Source organism: Tigriopus californicus, chromosome 12 (assembly GCF_007210705.1).
Source record: "Tigriopus californicus strain San Diego chromosome 12, Tcal_SD_v2.1, whole genome shotgun sequence".
NCBI lineage: Eukaryota > Metazoa > Arthropoda > Copepoda > Harpacticoida > Harpacticidae > Tigriopus > Tigriopus californicus.
The window spans coordinates 1,930,485-1,948,044 of record NC_081451.1 but is presented as its reverse complement, the minus strand read 5'-3'; the positions used below and the strand labels follow the sequence as shown (position 1 = coordinate 1,948,044).

General features: G+C 41.7%; 1 protein-coding gene across 2 annotated transcripts in view; it reads right to left on the bottom strand.

The window, feature by feature from the left end:
• Positions 1-17,560, bottom strand: part of LOC131891703 (ankyrin-2-like) — a 58,857-nt gene that overhangs the window by 27,659 nt on the left and 13,638 nt on the right. For both annotated transcript variants that reach the window (XM_059241328.1, XM_059241329.1), the window contains exons 7-24: positions 14,291-14,544; positions 12,553-12,793; positions 12,280-12,477; positions 11,435-11,581; positions 11,141-11,362; positions 10,949-11,074; positions 10,480-10,875; positions 10,223-10,406; positions 9,919-10,011; positions 7,012-7,154; positions 6,787-6,953; positions 5,863-5,928; positions 5,551-5,568; positions 4,942-5,166; positions 3,754-4,037; positions 3,051-3,139; positions 2,134-2,344; positions 23-212 (exon numbers count right to left, since the gene is read on the bottom strand). In XM_059241328.1, coding sequence (XP_059097311.1) covers positions 23-212; positions 2,134-2,344; positions 3,051-3,139; positions 3,754-4,037; positions 4,942-5,166; positions 5,551-5,568; positions 5,863-5,928; positions 6,787-6,953; positions 7,012-7,154; positions 9,919-10,011; positions 10,223-10,406; positions 10,480-10,875; positions 10,949-11,074; positions 11,141-11,362; positions 11,435-11,581; positions 12,280-12,477; positions 12,553-12,793; positions 14,291-14,544 — 3,254 coding nt within the window. The remainder of the gene's footprint in view (positions 1-22; positions 213-2,133; positions 2,345-3,050; positions 3,140-3,753; positions 4,038-4,941; positions 5,167-5,550; positions 5,569-5,862; positions 5,929-6,786; positions 6,954-7,011; positions 7,155-9,918; positions 10,012-10,222; positions 10,407-10,479; positions 10,876-10,948; positions 11,075-11,140; positions 11,363-11,434; positions 11,582-12,279; positions 12,478-12,552; positions 12,794-14,290; positions 14,545-17,560) is intronic.

Genomic DNA, 17,560 nt, shown 5'->3' with positions numbered 1-17,560 from the left:
TATCGGTACAAGATATCCTTACTTGGCCATGAAAGGCACGTGAATGGCCTCACGGTAGAGCTCAGTGGCAAACTTAGTGGCCTCGCCGATATTCCTGCAATCCATCAGCCAGAAACGGGCGGAAACAGTTGTGGTGAAATTTACGCAATCTTTGACAAAGGTGAGGGGAGTCGACCCAGTGACATCTTCCCATTGAGCCCGAGTGGTGCCACCTGTAAGAGTTCATAAGCATGGACAAAATGGATTCCTCGACCAGAAATGAAACCAAATAATGATTTGTAAATTGATATTTACAAATGGTTGGTTTTGAATTCAATGCATTCCAAAAGTATCAGAAAAAGCGAGAGAGATGAAGAGATGGTAAACCATGCCAAAAACCACTCTCAGGTAAAAAAAAACGTGACTGATTTTGCTTTTGGAACGACTCAGGATTGGAGATTTATTTTACACAAAAAGGAACTAAAACTACATCTGTGGAAAGATGTTCCGGAAAACTCTGAAAAGACAAAGGTTGGCTGGGTGATCAAATTTACTTCATCTTGGTCAAGTTGTCTGTTTGACATTAAGTTGTGCAAGTACAAGAAGAAAATAAACACAAGGATCAATTCACTGAAATCATAGATTTTAGAAGAGGAAACAAACCAAGAAATTGTTAAAACACTTCTTCCTGAATCCTTCCATTGTGGCTTGGCAAGACACACACTCACGAGGGTTGCGAAAATTGTGCTTCTCAAGATTTTCAGACTTCGTTTGTACTGGAGAAGAGCTCCCTTTTCTTTATCGAAATAAATTTGTGGAGGAACTGTAAGCCATGCCAAAATGATAAATACATATATATTGATTTATTGTAAATGGAAAAGCATGGTCAATTTTCTTGACCTATTGGCTGGAATGCTACTTTTGATTTATCTTTAAAGTTTTTTGATGACTCCATGCCTGGAATGTTATCTACAAAATGGTGGAAATCGTCGTGCGCTTTTGAAACCAAACAACAAAGAAGTGGAAGAACTTGGAGATGAATGGGTGAAGTGGAAACAATGACGAAGAAGATGGTGAAAATTGAAACATGTAAATGATTCAATCAGACAACTTGAAAAAGTATAGCAATATGCGTTTTGAGGATCCAATGAGTAGATGTAAATGTGATCATTGGCATATCAACATGGTAACTTGGTGTTGTGTATTCCATACAATTAGACAATGGACAATGCATCAGCGCTGCTTAAAAGAGTTGTAGGCCCTCTGGGTTGTAGACAACTATTAGTTTTGCATGAGGCATTGACCTTGTGAGATGAATCACAAGGAGAGAAATTTCAAATTTCCCACCCATAATTTGGGGAAACGGAGACAAACATGGAAATGACTCTCTAGCACCAACCTAGGATGAAAGTTTACAAACGCGGAAATCAAGTTGCAAAACTCGATTTAAAACTAAGTTACATTTGAGAACTCTCCTGCCTCAATTCCAAAACAAGGTGGTAGTTGCACACATAGATGGCGATTCCGAATCAATGTCAAACTTCATTTAATAATCTGTTTAAGTGTGTGTTCACCTCGCTACATTTTTGATCCACGAAGTGACACAATTGAATTGCAATCTAGGAGATACTTTTGAGTTTAATTCACCATGAAATACATTAGAAATGCAATAATCTGTTATGTTTTACTTTTGGATTATGAATACTAAAGTTTTGATCCGCTTTTTTTGCGTAATCTTGCTGTTGCATGTGAGCTACAGAAAAGAAAATTCTATAGCCAAACAACAGAGATCTTTCAAGAAATATTTGTTATCACTTACTACAGCCTTGATGACATGGGGGATGATTGTATACAATTGTTTTTTGAAACAGTGCGGAAAACGTGTGAGATTGCTAACCAATTTCTAGTTGGAGGCCCATTTTTTAGCGTTTTTGCAGAGTTGACTTAGTTTGTTAACATGTTGATATGTCCATGATGATCCCCTCCAGATGTCATATGTTTACCTTTGAGTGATCTTTTCCGGAACACGCCTGATATTTCAAAAAAAAAAAAAAATCAAGAGTTCGGTTACTAACTACCATTTTGGCAACCGGTTCGAACGGGTTGCGTTCATGGTTATTCCAGGGCTGCCCTTTTGGAGAAAATCAGACTTACCCGTGATGGAGCAGAGAAGACGAAGTGAATTAGGCGGAGACCCTGAGGAATAGTCATTTAGCATGCCTTTCCCAGAAGCCTGAGGCAGTGGTATGGTCAGGGTGATGGCCTTGTGGAACTTTCGCCGTCTGGGCTCCACAGTCACAATCGGTGAGACGGCGACCCTGTTTCCTAACAGCTTGGCAGTCAATTCGGGCGGGATGGGCTGAGCCTGAATAAAAAGAACGAAAAAACGAAGGTTGAACAAAAGAGACGGGTATGATGAAACTGAGCCTGAACACCTTTGGACTTTGAGAACGAAAGAAAGTAAAATGAGTGTAGAAACGGAGGGAATACAGGAGACTGTCTCGGTAGAAGCGAAATGCAAAAGAAATGAGGGAACAAATGAGCTTTTACAAGCAAACTGAAATGAAAAGTCCAAAAGTGTTCAATCTCATCCATGATAGTAGATACTCGAATTACTGATACTGTATGTTGTGGTCGAATCATTTTGTTCCAAGATTTTCTTTACATTTCGATTCTGAGAGGGGTGGAAATAAAGCAGTCCAAAGTAAAAACGAAATTAGCATTGAAGTTACGGTTGTTGGATGGAAATTTTGAAGCTCGTTTTATTTGCGCTGTTGAAGGTGATGTTTTGTTCACAAAATGGTTTTTTTTTGTCGTTGTTTTAGGGGGTTCAGGGTACAAGTACACACCACACACACAATGATATGATTGGAACATGTATCTTACAATAATAATGGATGATAATACATTTTCGGTCGTCGATACAATACATGAAGAAATTGGACAATTGGCAAGTTTGCATACTGGTTTTACCAGATCAATGAGAATCGTTTCTTTTTCGGCAAATGGTTGACCGTGATCTTTTTTAGCATCCCGTTCTGAATCCCTCGACGAGGTCTGAACATATTTACCTGAAGGCCAACCTTGATCTTCTTGGTGAGCGCACCGTGTGGGAACACTGCCTGGACCTGAGGAACAACCGTACTGTTCACAACGCCTCCTAAAATAGACAAGCCTCAAAATCAAACGTGAGCATAACGTTATGTTGGGGTACAATGAGTTTATGACTGCTTTTACAATGAATACAATGTGACCGCCTTCGTCCAGAGCCGTTAATTGGGTAGGAGTAAAGGTTGACACACTGGAAAATCTGAATTATGATCCTCGATAGGATCATATTCACATGACCTGGTTTGAACTTGGTTTGCTAATGAAAAAGACATCAATTATACTTTCAAACACACTTCAAGATACTTATGAACGCACTTCTTTCTCTTCGAAAATAATGTTGCGGTTGGAGCATTTTTTCATGTTAAAAACTAAATATCAATAAGCTTTCAAATTATCATTCAAAAGCTTTCAAAATTCAGTCTCTACATTAGGCGATTTTAAAATGGTGTAATGTAACTAGTGATCGACCAATAACTTTGAAATTTCAAAAAGTGATGTCCACGCCACCACGGAAAATACCACGGGAATGAAATGTGGTTATAATTTTATTGAGGATGAATATTTCCTTCAGAAAGCTCGGTCCAAACAAGATTATTTGTTACCGCTTGTAAGATATTTTCTTTTCCCATCAGTGGAAACACATTTTGACGAAAACGAACGTACCATCAGGTCCAATGGCATGGACTTCTTGTCGAATACGAGACACAATAGCAAAGTATTGGGGGAAATCCGTGGTGAGAATCCTTGTAATTCGGTTCGTGTTGAGATCTTCCAGTTGGTTCATTTCATCAGCATCGAAGCTTTCTTGAAGGACATCTTGAACAGCGTCCTCTGTGGCCTCAAGGGTGTGCTCCTTCCAGGTCTCCCCATTGTCTGAACGCAAGATCACGATCTCGCGCTCCTTCCCGCGCAGGGACGCAAAATGGGGCACTTCAATAATGACTGGCCTACAAATCAATAGATTTTGTCAGGGCCTCTTATGAATTAAAAAAAAAAATTGACTGATTGGGCTTAAAGCAAATTCTTGCTTTGTCAAGAACACTTAAATGGTATTTTCAAGTAATTGTACTTCAAGACATGTGAGAAGCCATTTTGCGTATATTGACACGCCTTGTTTGAAGCAAATACCATCAATGGTTACCAAAATGATATTAGTCGCACATTTTATACATTAGATAAGCCAATAGTTGACATTCAAAAAATATCAGCGTCAACAGTTTAAGCCCTACTTTGCGGGAAGGGTTTGGTGATCACAAAAAAGTGACGTTTTCTTGCTCTTGTGTCCTTGATTTAGTTGACACTTAATCTTCTCTTTTTGAATTAATGCTCCTCATGCTGGTTCATTTTAAAGTTGTAGATTAATCCATTTCTGTCCCATTTAGACTTTATTTACGTCAATCGTCGCCAAAAATAAAGTACCTTTCCTAGTGAAGGTGTTTAAGGGTTGAGAGGTGACGGAAACTGGTTCAAAACTCCGGCAAAAACAATCAACTGACCCAACTTCACAATCTGTTATACTTTATGGATCAAAGGAGGCCACATAGTAACCTCCCTCCTTCCCCCTTTAACCTGTTCAATAAAAAATAGCTACAGGATAAAGCTACATATATTTTGTCTGCTGGTTGAATTTAATGACAACTCTTTTCAAGGCACAATATCAGTACTCAAAATGTGTTTGTTTGATTAGATTTTTCGCCATCCTTCCTCCTAAGAAGTATGACCAAGATATTATTCACATTGCCTTAAAATGTCCTTTCTGAGAAGTAACTTTTCGCCAAATTCCCTTTCTGATTAAGTCTACTATTTATCTCTATGGTGATTGATATGCCCCTCGCAAGCAAATATTCTTACCCCAAAAACTTGGCTCCAGCCGGTCCAAGCTCCAAGATCCTGGAGGCAATGGCCTCACCCTCCATGAGAGGTGGAGGATGGATGAGTTTGTCCTTCTTCAGATAGCGACAAGTGATCCTCATAGGCATGGGTGCCTTCCGGGGTGGGATGATTACCCGGACTCCGGAATGCCGACACCCTCGCATTGCTCCTCCCCTCGCATCCACCATGAAGCTTACCAGGAACCTGAAATGGTCAGCGAAGGTTGCAGTTCACCTTCTGCACAATCCTTGACGAGCTTTGGGATTGACAACAGGAACGGGAAACGAAGACGAAACTTTCGTGCCACCCTGTAGCTGACGAGGGTGATGATGGGAGAGAAATATGCAAGGGAATACAGGGGTCGTGGAAGAACAATAACACAAAACTGACAATCGACCCAGTCTTGAGCGGGGGTCAGTGCGATCCTGAAACATGGGAGCTACAATTTGGGTTGTCAACAGGAACTTTGAGACAACCCTGTATTACTTGAGAAAGAATAGTCTAGACTACAGGAATCAATTCTAAGAAAGGGCATGAAATGATCCAGAGATATTGATGGGGCAGTGGCATGCTCGTTCAGAAACTTACTGTTTCCATTTTAGCAATCTATGTTAGGAGAGTAGTTAGAAAAGAAAGAAACTAATTAATCACCAAACACAGGTAGACAAATCGATGAGATTTATCGACCTACAAAATAGCAGACTTTCAAGAGGTGTGTGCGTCAAAATGAACAAATCGTTAAAGAGACTAGTCAACCATCAAACTGTTTTGGACACACATCCGTGAGAAGATGTTTTGCCGTTTATCGATCCAAATCAAATGTACGGAAAAGAAAAATATTCTTTACAAAATCTACTCGAGTGTCCTTCAGAGACTGGATCGTTATGTTTTCGGAAGTACCTCTTGGATGCTAGGGGCGCATGAATGATATTCGCCTCCATCGTTTCTTGGGGTGAATTTAAAACTCTGGAAACCACAAGATTTGAATTTACCAATTTTTTCATCCTCTTCTAGCAAAGATGCAGTGTGACCCCAAAAATCATAATCTCCTTTTTTTCAAAGCAACGGAGAGTTGACAAGTACTGATGTGATCAATCTGTACATTTTCTGACCTAAAAAAATCCTGCTTGGACCAAACTTGGCAGCACTGGTTCGAAAGTTTGAGGCGCAGGCAGATTGATCACATTAGTATTGACAAGTACTCTGTTGTTGTTTGTTAGACAAGCTAAATAGAACTGTTGATAAACGTGTTGACAAGAAGGCAAGAAAAAGAAAACGAAAGCAAAGATGTAATCAAGTCAGTTTTAGGAACCACTGAAAGAAACAAGATAAAGGCAAAGGCAACGGAACAAAACAAAATCAAGAAGGGTTTGAGTTTACAGTCAAGTGTGAGTGGTGAGTGAGCTTTCGGTGGGTAAGGTAAAGATGGGGATACCTTTCGCGCCACATTGAAGTGACACTCTTGTTGCCGCAAGAGGTTGCAACGCTCAAATGGCTTGGCACTCGGCTCCTTGAGAGGGGAGAAACACATGGTTGAACAAATCAGGAAATCAAAATGATTTGCTTCGGGCAAAGTGAGCTTCAAGAGCAGAATAACTAAACAAATGCCTAGACCTATCGAATTTGTGTAAAACAGGAGAGAACAAAACAGATAAAACACCCTTCTCCCAAAAGCACCTGGTGCCCAACATGTACATACACACTATCCCGCCGTTTGCCCCAGATATGGCTGGTAAGCATACATCCCCATCCCAGGTTACAATAATAGAACATTGGGTATTGCTTAGTACAAAGATTGTGACAGTGCATGCAAAGATAACTTACCCAATGTTGACCCCAGTCCTGACCGGCAGATCAACGTTGTCAGCAGCAAACATCTTCTCATTGTACGAGTAGTCCTTGTTCTGCTCCATTTGCAGCAATTTTGCCTCAATGCTGCCAGAAGCTGCTGTCGAGTTTCCATTCACAATCATGGATCCGTTGGTTTTGATCTGGATGGAATATCGAACTTTGAAGCATGACAATGTTTGGAATACACACCTCTTTTACCTGTTGTGGGTGAGGCAGTGTGTCCCTGTGTTGTTGTTTCTCGTCATGAGTGACGTCAATAGGCATGGAATCATCGCCCAGGGACTTCATCTCGTCAGCCGTCAAGTATTTGTAGGAATGATCGCCCAACATGTTCTCTTCACCTAAATCAAAGGTCGAGAGAGTTAGATCTCAGGGATAGCAAACAAAATCTCCCCTTTCGCTTGGCACGCGCCACGTGAAAAGTGTTATCGAAAGCGAAATCATCATTATTCCGAAAAAAATAGATCGGAGCTTTGGAAGACCACATGGCGAGATTGGAATGAATGAAAAGCGTTCTCAGATCATTCATTCCATCCTCAAACCGAGAAAGACGTAGTAGGTTCATGGAAGGATGGTTATTTTTCAAAGGGAGATATTTTTTGCAAGAATTCCTCAAGCGATTGTTTACTCTTTAAATACTTGAGAAATGCAAGCCACAGGCCCACTTCATGTGTGGGATCTTGTTATGAATGAAACTGGTTTTCGTAGCCTTGAGAGACCCCATCTCAAGTCACCGAAACAGATCGAACACCGAAAATCAGCTGACTTGACTGAGCTTTAAAATCATGTGAATGAATAGTTCAGTCTGTTTCTGAACAAGTGTTTTAAATCACCTTTGGCATGACCATTCGCACTTCCATTGGTTTTCATAACCATTTTGGTTTGTTTCTCAAACTATCACTGCAATTCGAGATTTCTCAACACATCACGGATTCAGACCAGGAAACATGTGATTTATTTCCACACTCCTGTGTATTGTAGTGTGATCAACTCCACTCGACGGTGACTCATCTAACTGATGCTTTTCTCTTTCAGCTTCTATAAAACGGCCTGAGGCACTCTGGGAAACTCCCAGGGCTGCTCTAAAACGATTTCCTATAATAGTCCGTTGAGGACCCAATTCTTGAGTCTGTTTATTGACCGGGGCAATCACTTTCACACAAAAGCCGGCATCCGAAATAATATGTTCGAGCTGCCGAACCGAGAAACTCAGAAACTGAAGAGATAATCTCTCTTTAATGGCCAAACGCCGACTGAGGCAAAAAAAACGGAGGAAGGCCTTGAGAGCAAGGAGGCGATCAAAAGCGCTCAAGTTGGCAGAGTACATGCCTCATATTGTCTGCTGCTCCAATGACAACAACATGAATATTAGTTTGTCGGGCTTGAACGGCCATTTCCCTCTGTGCTTGTTCCAAAATTGGAAAGTTCCTCCTTGAAGTCGCACTTCAAATCTACATTTTGCTAGATCATTCGTCAAGTTATGAGTCTCAACGGCCAAAATTTTGAAAGCATTAAAGATTCTTACTCGTGGGGCGAAATCTGAAGAAAAACGCTTAAAGATAACTACTAAATGAAATGCCGCTCAAGGAAATGTTGGAAAATCTGGACTGAAACAGAGCTAAAACCGTAGACAATGCATTTAAGGTTTACAAAGCTTTGAATCCCCTCTTCTCCTGCCACAGACGGCACTTTGCAACATAACTATCTCTGTTTGAGCGAGGAGCAGTCGCCTGACGAGGACATGCGCCTACTACTAAACCACAAGTGTACTGTCCGCCAAGGGTATTTTTGGTGACCACTCGTTTTGCACACTCTTTTAGGGTGGGTGGTTGCCAAGATGGTACTTCTCAGAAACCAATGGCGACACGTATATGTTGCCATAGACTCATGAAGTCTGGAGAAGTCGCCAAGGTCGTTTACTCGACATTAGTAACTAACATTCCATACAAAATTGCAAGTCAAGCAGAATCTGCACCAACTATGTTGAGAGTAGACAGTTCCAGTTATTTAGTACCCTATATCAAGAGTTTGTAGCTCTGAAACAGAATACAACTTCCACCTCTAAACATGGAGTTTGCGATCTAGATTTGAGAAATCTATGCTTGATTTGAAGAGGAGATAACGAGATCCCTTCATCTTGGGGGAATTTCTAAGGAAGGAAAACATGTTTTGTTTACCCTTTTCGTAGCTCAAATGTCACTCAAGTATAACGTTACTTTAATCAAAATTGGATGGATTCAGGGAAGACGAAGCTTTGCATCTCATTGAGATGGATGTCATCCGAGTGAGTGTTTTCTTGACTTAGAATGCAATATTGGAATATTTGATCGTCGTTCGTCAATAACCTCGCTTTGCATTCATTCTTCTTTTTTACGTCAAAAATGAGGTCATTTCTTTGGACGAAAATCAACCTTCAATGACAGAATATGTTCACCTTCGTCGAATTATGAATCAAACGAGGTTTTGACTGACGTCATTGCGACAAAGCAAAAGTGCAGCTAGTGAGGTTCCGAGAACATCCTGTTCCAGTTCCGAAATGAAAATTATAAACATTTTCGTAACCTGAAGAGTTCAAATCAAGTATTAACGGTAATTTGGGATTAATCTCAGATAAATATATCTGAGAGCTTTGGAATTCAAATGGACTCTAACGTTGAACTCAAATCTGAAGTTAAGACCTTGCAAATATGTGACTTTTTCAATACTGCCAAATTCTGGCATTTGCGTATTTCAGAATGGCAATAACGATTATTTGTTCTTCAAGTGGAGCATCAAATAATATAGAAGGATGAGATTGCAATCGGTATGAGTTTAGGTTTTACAATAATCATCTATGCCTCCAAACACGTTACATTTGTCTTTAAATGACAGTTCCTGGCTCAGAAAAGGGATCATTGTTGTCGGTCGAATGCTTTTGGTGGTTGGTTAAAAGCAAGGCAAATTCAACAAGGTTAGCTCACATGTGAAAAAAAGCATAGAGGAAAGTGAAGGGAAATTCTTGAAAATCACTTCAGGCTGAAGCGATTAATCGAGAGAAGAGACGAGTCCGTCACCCGCAAAGTTAGATAAGAAATCCCGCAACCTTTTACTTCGAACGGGACTTACTGGGATTTGCCAGGGATTGTCCCTCGTATCCCGCCATTTCCTGGTGCTTATCCTCTGCCTGACTGTAGGCAGTTGAATCCAGCAAGTCATCACCTAGGGTTGGGTCAGTTCAGTTAAAGTTAGACGAATGAGACATCAAGCATTTATTGATACAGGGTGGTCCCCACGAATCCAGCCTGATATTCCCCTTCAGTCCCTTGTCCTCAATATTGTTAAAACATTGAAGAAAATTAGCTTGAACGAGGTTTGAACTTCACTAGAAATGTCTGTTCAATAGGGAAGTGGTAAAAAATTTGAGCCCTACCTCCTTCATCCTCTGAATCGGAGAGGAAAGTTTCATGCATGGACTCTGGAGCCATAACACGGTATTTCTCTTCAACTGTGGTGGTAGTCGTCGTAGTAACCTCTTGCTCAGTCACCACCTTCAAGGTCTCCACCACAGAGATGTAGCCCAACTTTTGTGCAATTGACAAGGCGGTTTGGCCATTCTAAATAACGTAACCAGTTCCACAACGTTAAGTTAGTGTGACTGTTTTCAGTAATCAAAAAAAATAGACTAACGTTTGAGACAGTGTTGGGCGAGGCGTTGTTTTCCAGAAGAAGGTCAACGATTTGGGAATGACCTTGTTGAGCTGCCTGATGCAATGGAGTATAGCCTAGTTCATTTTGAACATCCACCCGGACACCTTGCTCCAGCAAAAACCGGACCATACCAACGGATCCAAAGTGGCTGGCCACGTGCAGAGGGGTGTAGCCAGCCTTTGTCTCAGCGTCTTGCTCGGCTCCATTGCTGGCCAAAATGGCTGCAACGTTTACCCGGTCTTCCTGGGCACATAGGTGCATGGGGGCTAAGCCGTTCTTGGCCTTGGCATTCACATCTGCTCCATTCTTCATTAGGAGATTAGTCATGTCAACATGGCCTTCTTGTGCTGCCAAGTGGAGAGGAGTGAACCCAGCCTACAAGGTATAAGAGGCCAATGCAAATAATCCTCACTTTTTTTCTTTCCTCATTTTGAGCCTTCAACCTTACCTTGGATTCGGCGTCCGTTTTAGCGCCATATTCCAAGAGGCTCTTGGCAATGTCCAACTGGTTCTTCTTTGCTGTGATGTGCAATGGAGTGTATCCATTCTTGGCGGCAGCATGAGGGGAGGCTCCCTGAGGTATTCCAGACAATTACAGTCAGTTCATGATACAATACGATTGATGCTCTTTCAGTTATACCTCATTTAGTAGAAGAAGAGCCACGTTCTGGTGGTCATAATGAGCTGCCACATGAAGGGGTGTGACGCCATTTTTGCCCTCAGCATCCACGGGAGCTTCCCGTTGAAGAAGGAGGCGCGAGACCTTGATGTTGCCATATTTGGCCGCCAGGTGCAAGGGAGTGAATCCCTTTTTTGTTGTGGCAGTCAGAGAAGCGTTGTGGTCAATTAGAACACCAGCAACCTGTAAAGGCATACGTGACAGACATGAAGCTTGGTCAAGCGACAAAATAACTCATCCTTTTGATGTCCGCACCTCTTCTTGACCCTCCTTGGCAGCAATGTGAAGGGCTGTGTACAAATCTTTGGTGGTAGCGTCCACTTGAGCGCCACTTTGCAACAAGAGAACCACAATGTCCACATTGCCCAATCGCGAGGCAATATGAAGAGGGGTTTGTTGTTCCTGAAGACAGAAAAAAATACAAATAAAACTTAGGGATATACGCAATTGCACACAAGTTCTGAGTGCGAGTGAGTGCACGTTGGCATGAACATGGGAATTGATCATCGACCCTCCGTTAGATCTCTGGAGCTAAGGGTTAAGCCTTCGAGAATTGCATTCAATCCTCCATTCAGCCAGTCGATAACCTCGCCCTCAATTACGGCATTGAGACATGCAGATTGAAAAACAGGGGGAAAAAATGCAATGTTTCCGCTTGTTTTGATCGACAAGTACGGTGTTGACAGAGTTACTGAATTCAATATGATCTAAAAACTGTGCCAAATCAAATTGTTTGGGTCTTCCACTCGCTCCCTAGGGATTGGAATCATGTCAAAGCTTGCCATGCATGGATCACTAAGCCGAATCGTGATCATCTGGTCATCCAAGGAGAAAATCTCCTTATCAAAGGTCAACACTTGACGCGTAGCTGTGTACAATATAACGTTTTCATACAATCATCTATCTTCCCTTGGGCAATATGATGCCCATCCCTGGTATCCCTGGTTCCATTAAACCACACGAGAGTTGAAGCGTTGACAAAGTAAATCATGGCCTTCGCCGGGCGAGGCTAATTTGGCCTTGCATAACACTGGACAAGCTGTGCTGAACATTTATTAATGAGCTAGGAGAAGCCAAGATAATGGAGGGAAAGTGCTTACTCTGGCTCTGGCGTCGACTTTGGCTCCATTGCGCAAAAGAATGCGAATGATATCCGTCTGATTGGCTCGGGCAGCCAAATGAAGAGGAGTCTCGCCGCGAACCGTGGCTTCATCCGGACTAGCTTGGTGTTGGATCAAGTAGATGACGATGTTCATACAACCCATGAAGGATGCCACGTGCAACGGGGTCAAACCGGACTGCAAAAGAGGGAAGTAACATGGTCATGATTCGCACCCAACTGAATGTACTTTGGGGGACTTCATCTGCTTTACCTCGGTCGTCGCTTCAATCGAGGCTCCATATTTGAGGAGCAGCTCGACCACTTTGATCCTGTTCTTTTTGCAAGCGATATGGAGAGGGGTGAATCCGTTAAGGGCACGGGCATTAGGATCGGCTTTGCGATCCAAAAGCAACTTGGCCACCCTCACGTGCCCACAATGAGCAGCCACGTGAAGAGCAGTCAAGTAATCGACGGTCACTTCGTCCACCGGCGCCTTGTGATGCAACAAGATCCTGGAAATAGAAGGGAAATTGGCAAACTCAGAACACACAATATTATTCTGACCAAAATAGTCATGGAGGGGGGTATGATCTAATCTAGACTCTTAACTCCTTAAACCAACATTGGTTGGGAGGAACCAGTGACCTCCAGTAAGTCAAGGGTGGCGCGAAAAATTAATCAATTTTAAGAACTTTATTTCAAGCAACTCTCCTTAATGGGAGGTCAACGGTTAATAGGGAACTGGCAATCTAAGCAGATTCTTGGTGTTTTAAATAATAAAGAACGGCTATTGGTCTTTCTTTGGTCACATTAGGATCACGTACAAACAACTGGAATAAGGATCTAGAATGAACAATTTGGAGATGAATGAACACATCGCATTTTCCTTTAAGTGAGACTGGCCCAAAGTCATTGCAATGGCATATTTTAAATATTAGCTCAATCAATCGACTAGGTCGAAAGTTATGCCTCTTCACAGCGCAGTACATAAAAGGGCACAGAATGAATGATTTAGCCACAAGAAAGCTACCTCATTTATTCTGTGAAGCGCTCATGAGAAGGCATAATGTTTTATCCAGGCATTCGGTTGAGATGAAAATTAAAAAAAATAGTCCAGCGACCTGGAATCAGTGTAATATTAAAAGGAACGCAATGTGTTGAATCGATTCCAAAATGCGACTTCTCGATCCAAGCATTCTCGTCCATATTCCAGTGGTTCATTGATCATGAAAGCATAAAGAATTATGTAAAGGTAAGTAGGAAAGTCCACATCTTTACCTTAATGGCTAAACGTTGGCATATCATGTAATTTACCAGGTGATTGAAAGGCTTTCTCGATGGCAATCAAATAGAAACATATATAAATGAGCGCATATTTAGAGAAAAATTTCCAAGAACTTGAGTAATTGTTTTTGAGTTTCAGCAGAACCACTTAGCCTCAATTTTAGATGCCTTGGCAGGGCTCTAAAAGGCATCGCCGAACAATTCCGCCGAAACAATTCCGGTAACTTAAAACAGAGGTGGGCCTTGAAATCGTAAACGGAAATGAACTGATTTTGCTTCATATATTACAACAATCACAGTAAATAAAAAAATTCCAGGGAAACGATTGACGCTAACGTACGCATTCGCTAAAACTCGAAGGTTGCTCTTTTGCTATCAGCAAACAGGTGAGTGCTTGTAATAGAAAAAAAGTCAGCAGCTTCTTATTTTCAGGTCAGAAACGTTTTACTCACAGCGATCGTCTAAAATATAATCAACATTCACAACAAAACAACAAGTCTCAGCCTAAAATCGACTCCAAATTCTAGCCTACAGAAGCTCTCAGGCTTTTTCTCGATAGTCTCAATGACAAATTGAACTATGCCTTTCACCGATCTTTTTTGCCATTCTTCTGTCTCATTCCTCTTTTTGTCGCCTAACTCACGATGTTTATTCATTCATTAAACCACAATTTCGCTAATCTCTCATGCAATAATTAATCATAATCGACATCATCCTTCACTGACCTTGCTGCGTCCACGTGGTCACCCTGAGAGGCCATGTGTAGAGGGGCCAGTCCATTCTTGGTCTTGGCCGAAATGGGAGCGCTCCGTTGGATCATGACGTCCACCACGTTCTCGTGACCGGATCGGGCGGCGCAATGCAACGGGGTGAGTCCATCGCGGGTCTTGGACTCCAAATTGGCGCCCTTATCCAGGAGTAATTGGACCATATTGGCCTTGCCCCATTTGGCCGCCACATGAAGCGGAGTGATGCTATGCTGTAAAGGAAAACGTATAGCCACGATTGTATTTATCGGCCTTGTCTTGATGTTAATTTTACTAGCAGACCCGCTGTCCTTCACAGACCCATTAGGATAACATATTTCTTTCCGTCTTGAGCCAAAGATTAGTGACGGCGAGACTTGGGTAATTTCCGACCATGAATGAGTCTCATTAAGTCGCGGATGAAGACACGTCACTTCAATAATGCTCGGGAAAATCCCCTTGAGGGTTACTACTTCACCAGGAGATATGACATTCCCGATGGGGGGTGGGTGGGTGTGAGCTAGAAATTTTTGGTTAAATCGTGATCAAGCATCCAAGGGTGAGTGGGAGCATTGACAAGTCAATCGGAATAATCTCACCCTCGACCCCCTCTGCCTTGGACTCTCTGTGAGAGACAATTCAGGTCAAGGCATCCGACTGACCTTCCCCCTTGGTCCTGAATTCCGTAGTCGAGAAATCCAGAAGACATTTCTTTCCTTCGAATGCTTGTGTGTTTCATAGGATTTAGTTTGAATTAGTAGCTGTGGAGAGTAAGCCTCCTCAAAATGCTGAAGCTAAAAGGTTCCAGGGAATCGAGCTTAGCAACAAAGACGGTGAATGTTCTGTCGTTCAAAGTCAGACATAGTTTGCTCTCTAATTTGAGATACTGTATCCTATTTTGACTCTCCTAGACAAACTTTTAGGCTGGTAATAGGTGGTGTGATAAGGGCACATGCTCTCTTTATTTTCTGTACTTTAACGTTGAGGCAAACAGGGTGCTCAAAATTGGAAAGGCCTCCGTTTCAAGCGAGTTCATAAAGTACGGTAAATCCCATTTCAGGCTCTGCTGAATACGAAACAATACCACAGAATTGAACACATGTACGAAGACAATTTTGGGTGGCACTCTCTTTCACAGGCAATGCGCAACAAGTAACCAAATGTAATCACGCAACTGCGCAACTTTTGGGAGGTCACTTTTCTTTTGCATAAACCGGCATTACTTCCATGGAAAAGAGATTCCAACCGGTGCCTTCCTCGGTCTTTCTACCCACTTCTCCACGTTTCCATTGAAAAAAAGTTGCCATTTCAAGCTTCAATTTCTATCACGCTATCTCACAAGTTGACTTGTTGGTCATTGACCTCAAACATGTCAGAGAGCCATGCTCGAAAAATCTCAGCCAAGTCGGCTCGAGTACCGATCTGATCACGATTCACAACCCTCAACATAACTACCCCCGTGGAAAAAAAAACATGACTTATGAGGGTGGTGGGTACACTGTCAGAAATATGTTTGACCCACTTTGTACGACCACCCTGTAACCCTGTATTAAGCAACAAGATACGATGAGAGGCTATAGCAATAGCCTGAAGGGAGGCTCAAAGAGAACATGGGCCTTAGCTAATGAATAGAAAATAAGGCAATTTTCGCTCAGTGTCGTCATTATCTCGTATGGTTGAAAAGTCCTTCAGACATAGGGCAAAAACGCGTCTTGTGGGAAACATTTTTTGTTGCTCGGAATCCTTGTGAGTTCAAACGATTGTTGTTGAGCTGGGTAAAAAAGATTCCATTTATAAAAGGGCTCTCTATAAAAATAGGTTTTGCTTTTTTTCAATTGCATAATAGGACCTGTTTTTCCGTTTCTTCACAAGGCATTACATTTTTTATCGCGCTCGATTGTGCTGAGACATCATTTGACAAAAGATGGTATTGTTTTACTGAAAACAAAAACCCTACAAGTCCATCATATATTATTGCTTGTCCTTTTCAATTTTCCAACTGAAAAAAAAAACACATTTTACTAATGAGTGAAAACACTCGTGTTTTTTTCGATTAAGATAAATGTCTTTGGTAGAAGAAGAAGAAGAAGAACAGATTTTTGCTCTGAAATCCAGGTAAGAGTTTGAACTCGGAGATATTTGAAGAGTCAAGACGGGTTTTCCGACGAGCTCCCTAGATCACACATCGAACACGATGGCGTCAGTTTGACGCCAGGACTGAGTGAATTGAACTCTATTTTAGATGGACATAATACGAGTATGAGGGCGCAAAAAAGCTCAATTGAGTCACTAGAATTTTCCAAAGTTTCATATGTCGACGAACATGAACTTTTGATCTCATGGCAACAAATCAATTGAGGCAGTACATGTTCATTTCAGTACATTATTTGCGGAGCTCTGTCAATCACCGTGAATCGAATGTTTATTCATATCGATCAGGTTTATAAGCCAAGCTGAAATGTACCTTCGTGTAATAATGAACGGCTTGAAGACAAAGCCACTGTCAATCGCTGTCTAGACAGTGTCAACCAATTTTGGATGGTTACATAGAGGACACCCTCAATGAAACGTTTTATGAAGCTAATTCAATTAAGTATATTTCTACCTTACAACTTCATCCAAATTAGCTCATTGTGAGCGCTTATAAAACCGGGAATCGAAGGTGAAATGATTGCCTGCTCATTTTCCCGGTTGCAAACGTTCGAGATTGGCGAGGAAAACCTGTTGGTTTGGCAACCTTGACAGTTTTGTAACACATCTATTTATGTGGACGGACCTATCACAAAAATGTGCTTTGGTACATATGGGCAGAGGGATCAGCCTAAAATTGGAGCTTCTAATCAGAAACACAGTTTCAAAATACTTCATTTGATTGCAGTTTTGTTGCGGAAGTGCAAGTACTCCAAGTACACGTAGACGTACATACACACAAATATACTCGACTGTTTGGCTCCTTGTTGTGCCGAAAAAAAATCGTCAGGAAAGCCGGCCGGAATAAAGCTTGATATAGGTACATAGAAGTACCCTTATGTCATAGAGGGAACAAACACATTTCTCAGAGCAGCTGTCTTGATTTCCATCCAAATGACGGCTATGAAAGAGATTAAAAATGATAATTGAGAAATAGATTGCTGTAGCTTTCACATGTCTACCTTACAGGTGAGGAAGTGTTTTGTATTGAAGCGCTCCTTAGTTTAAATGTCCACGTATTAGGCACAATTTACATGCATGTTGTCATTACCTCAAGTG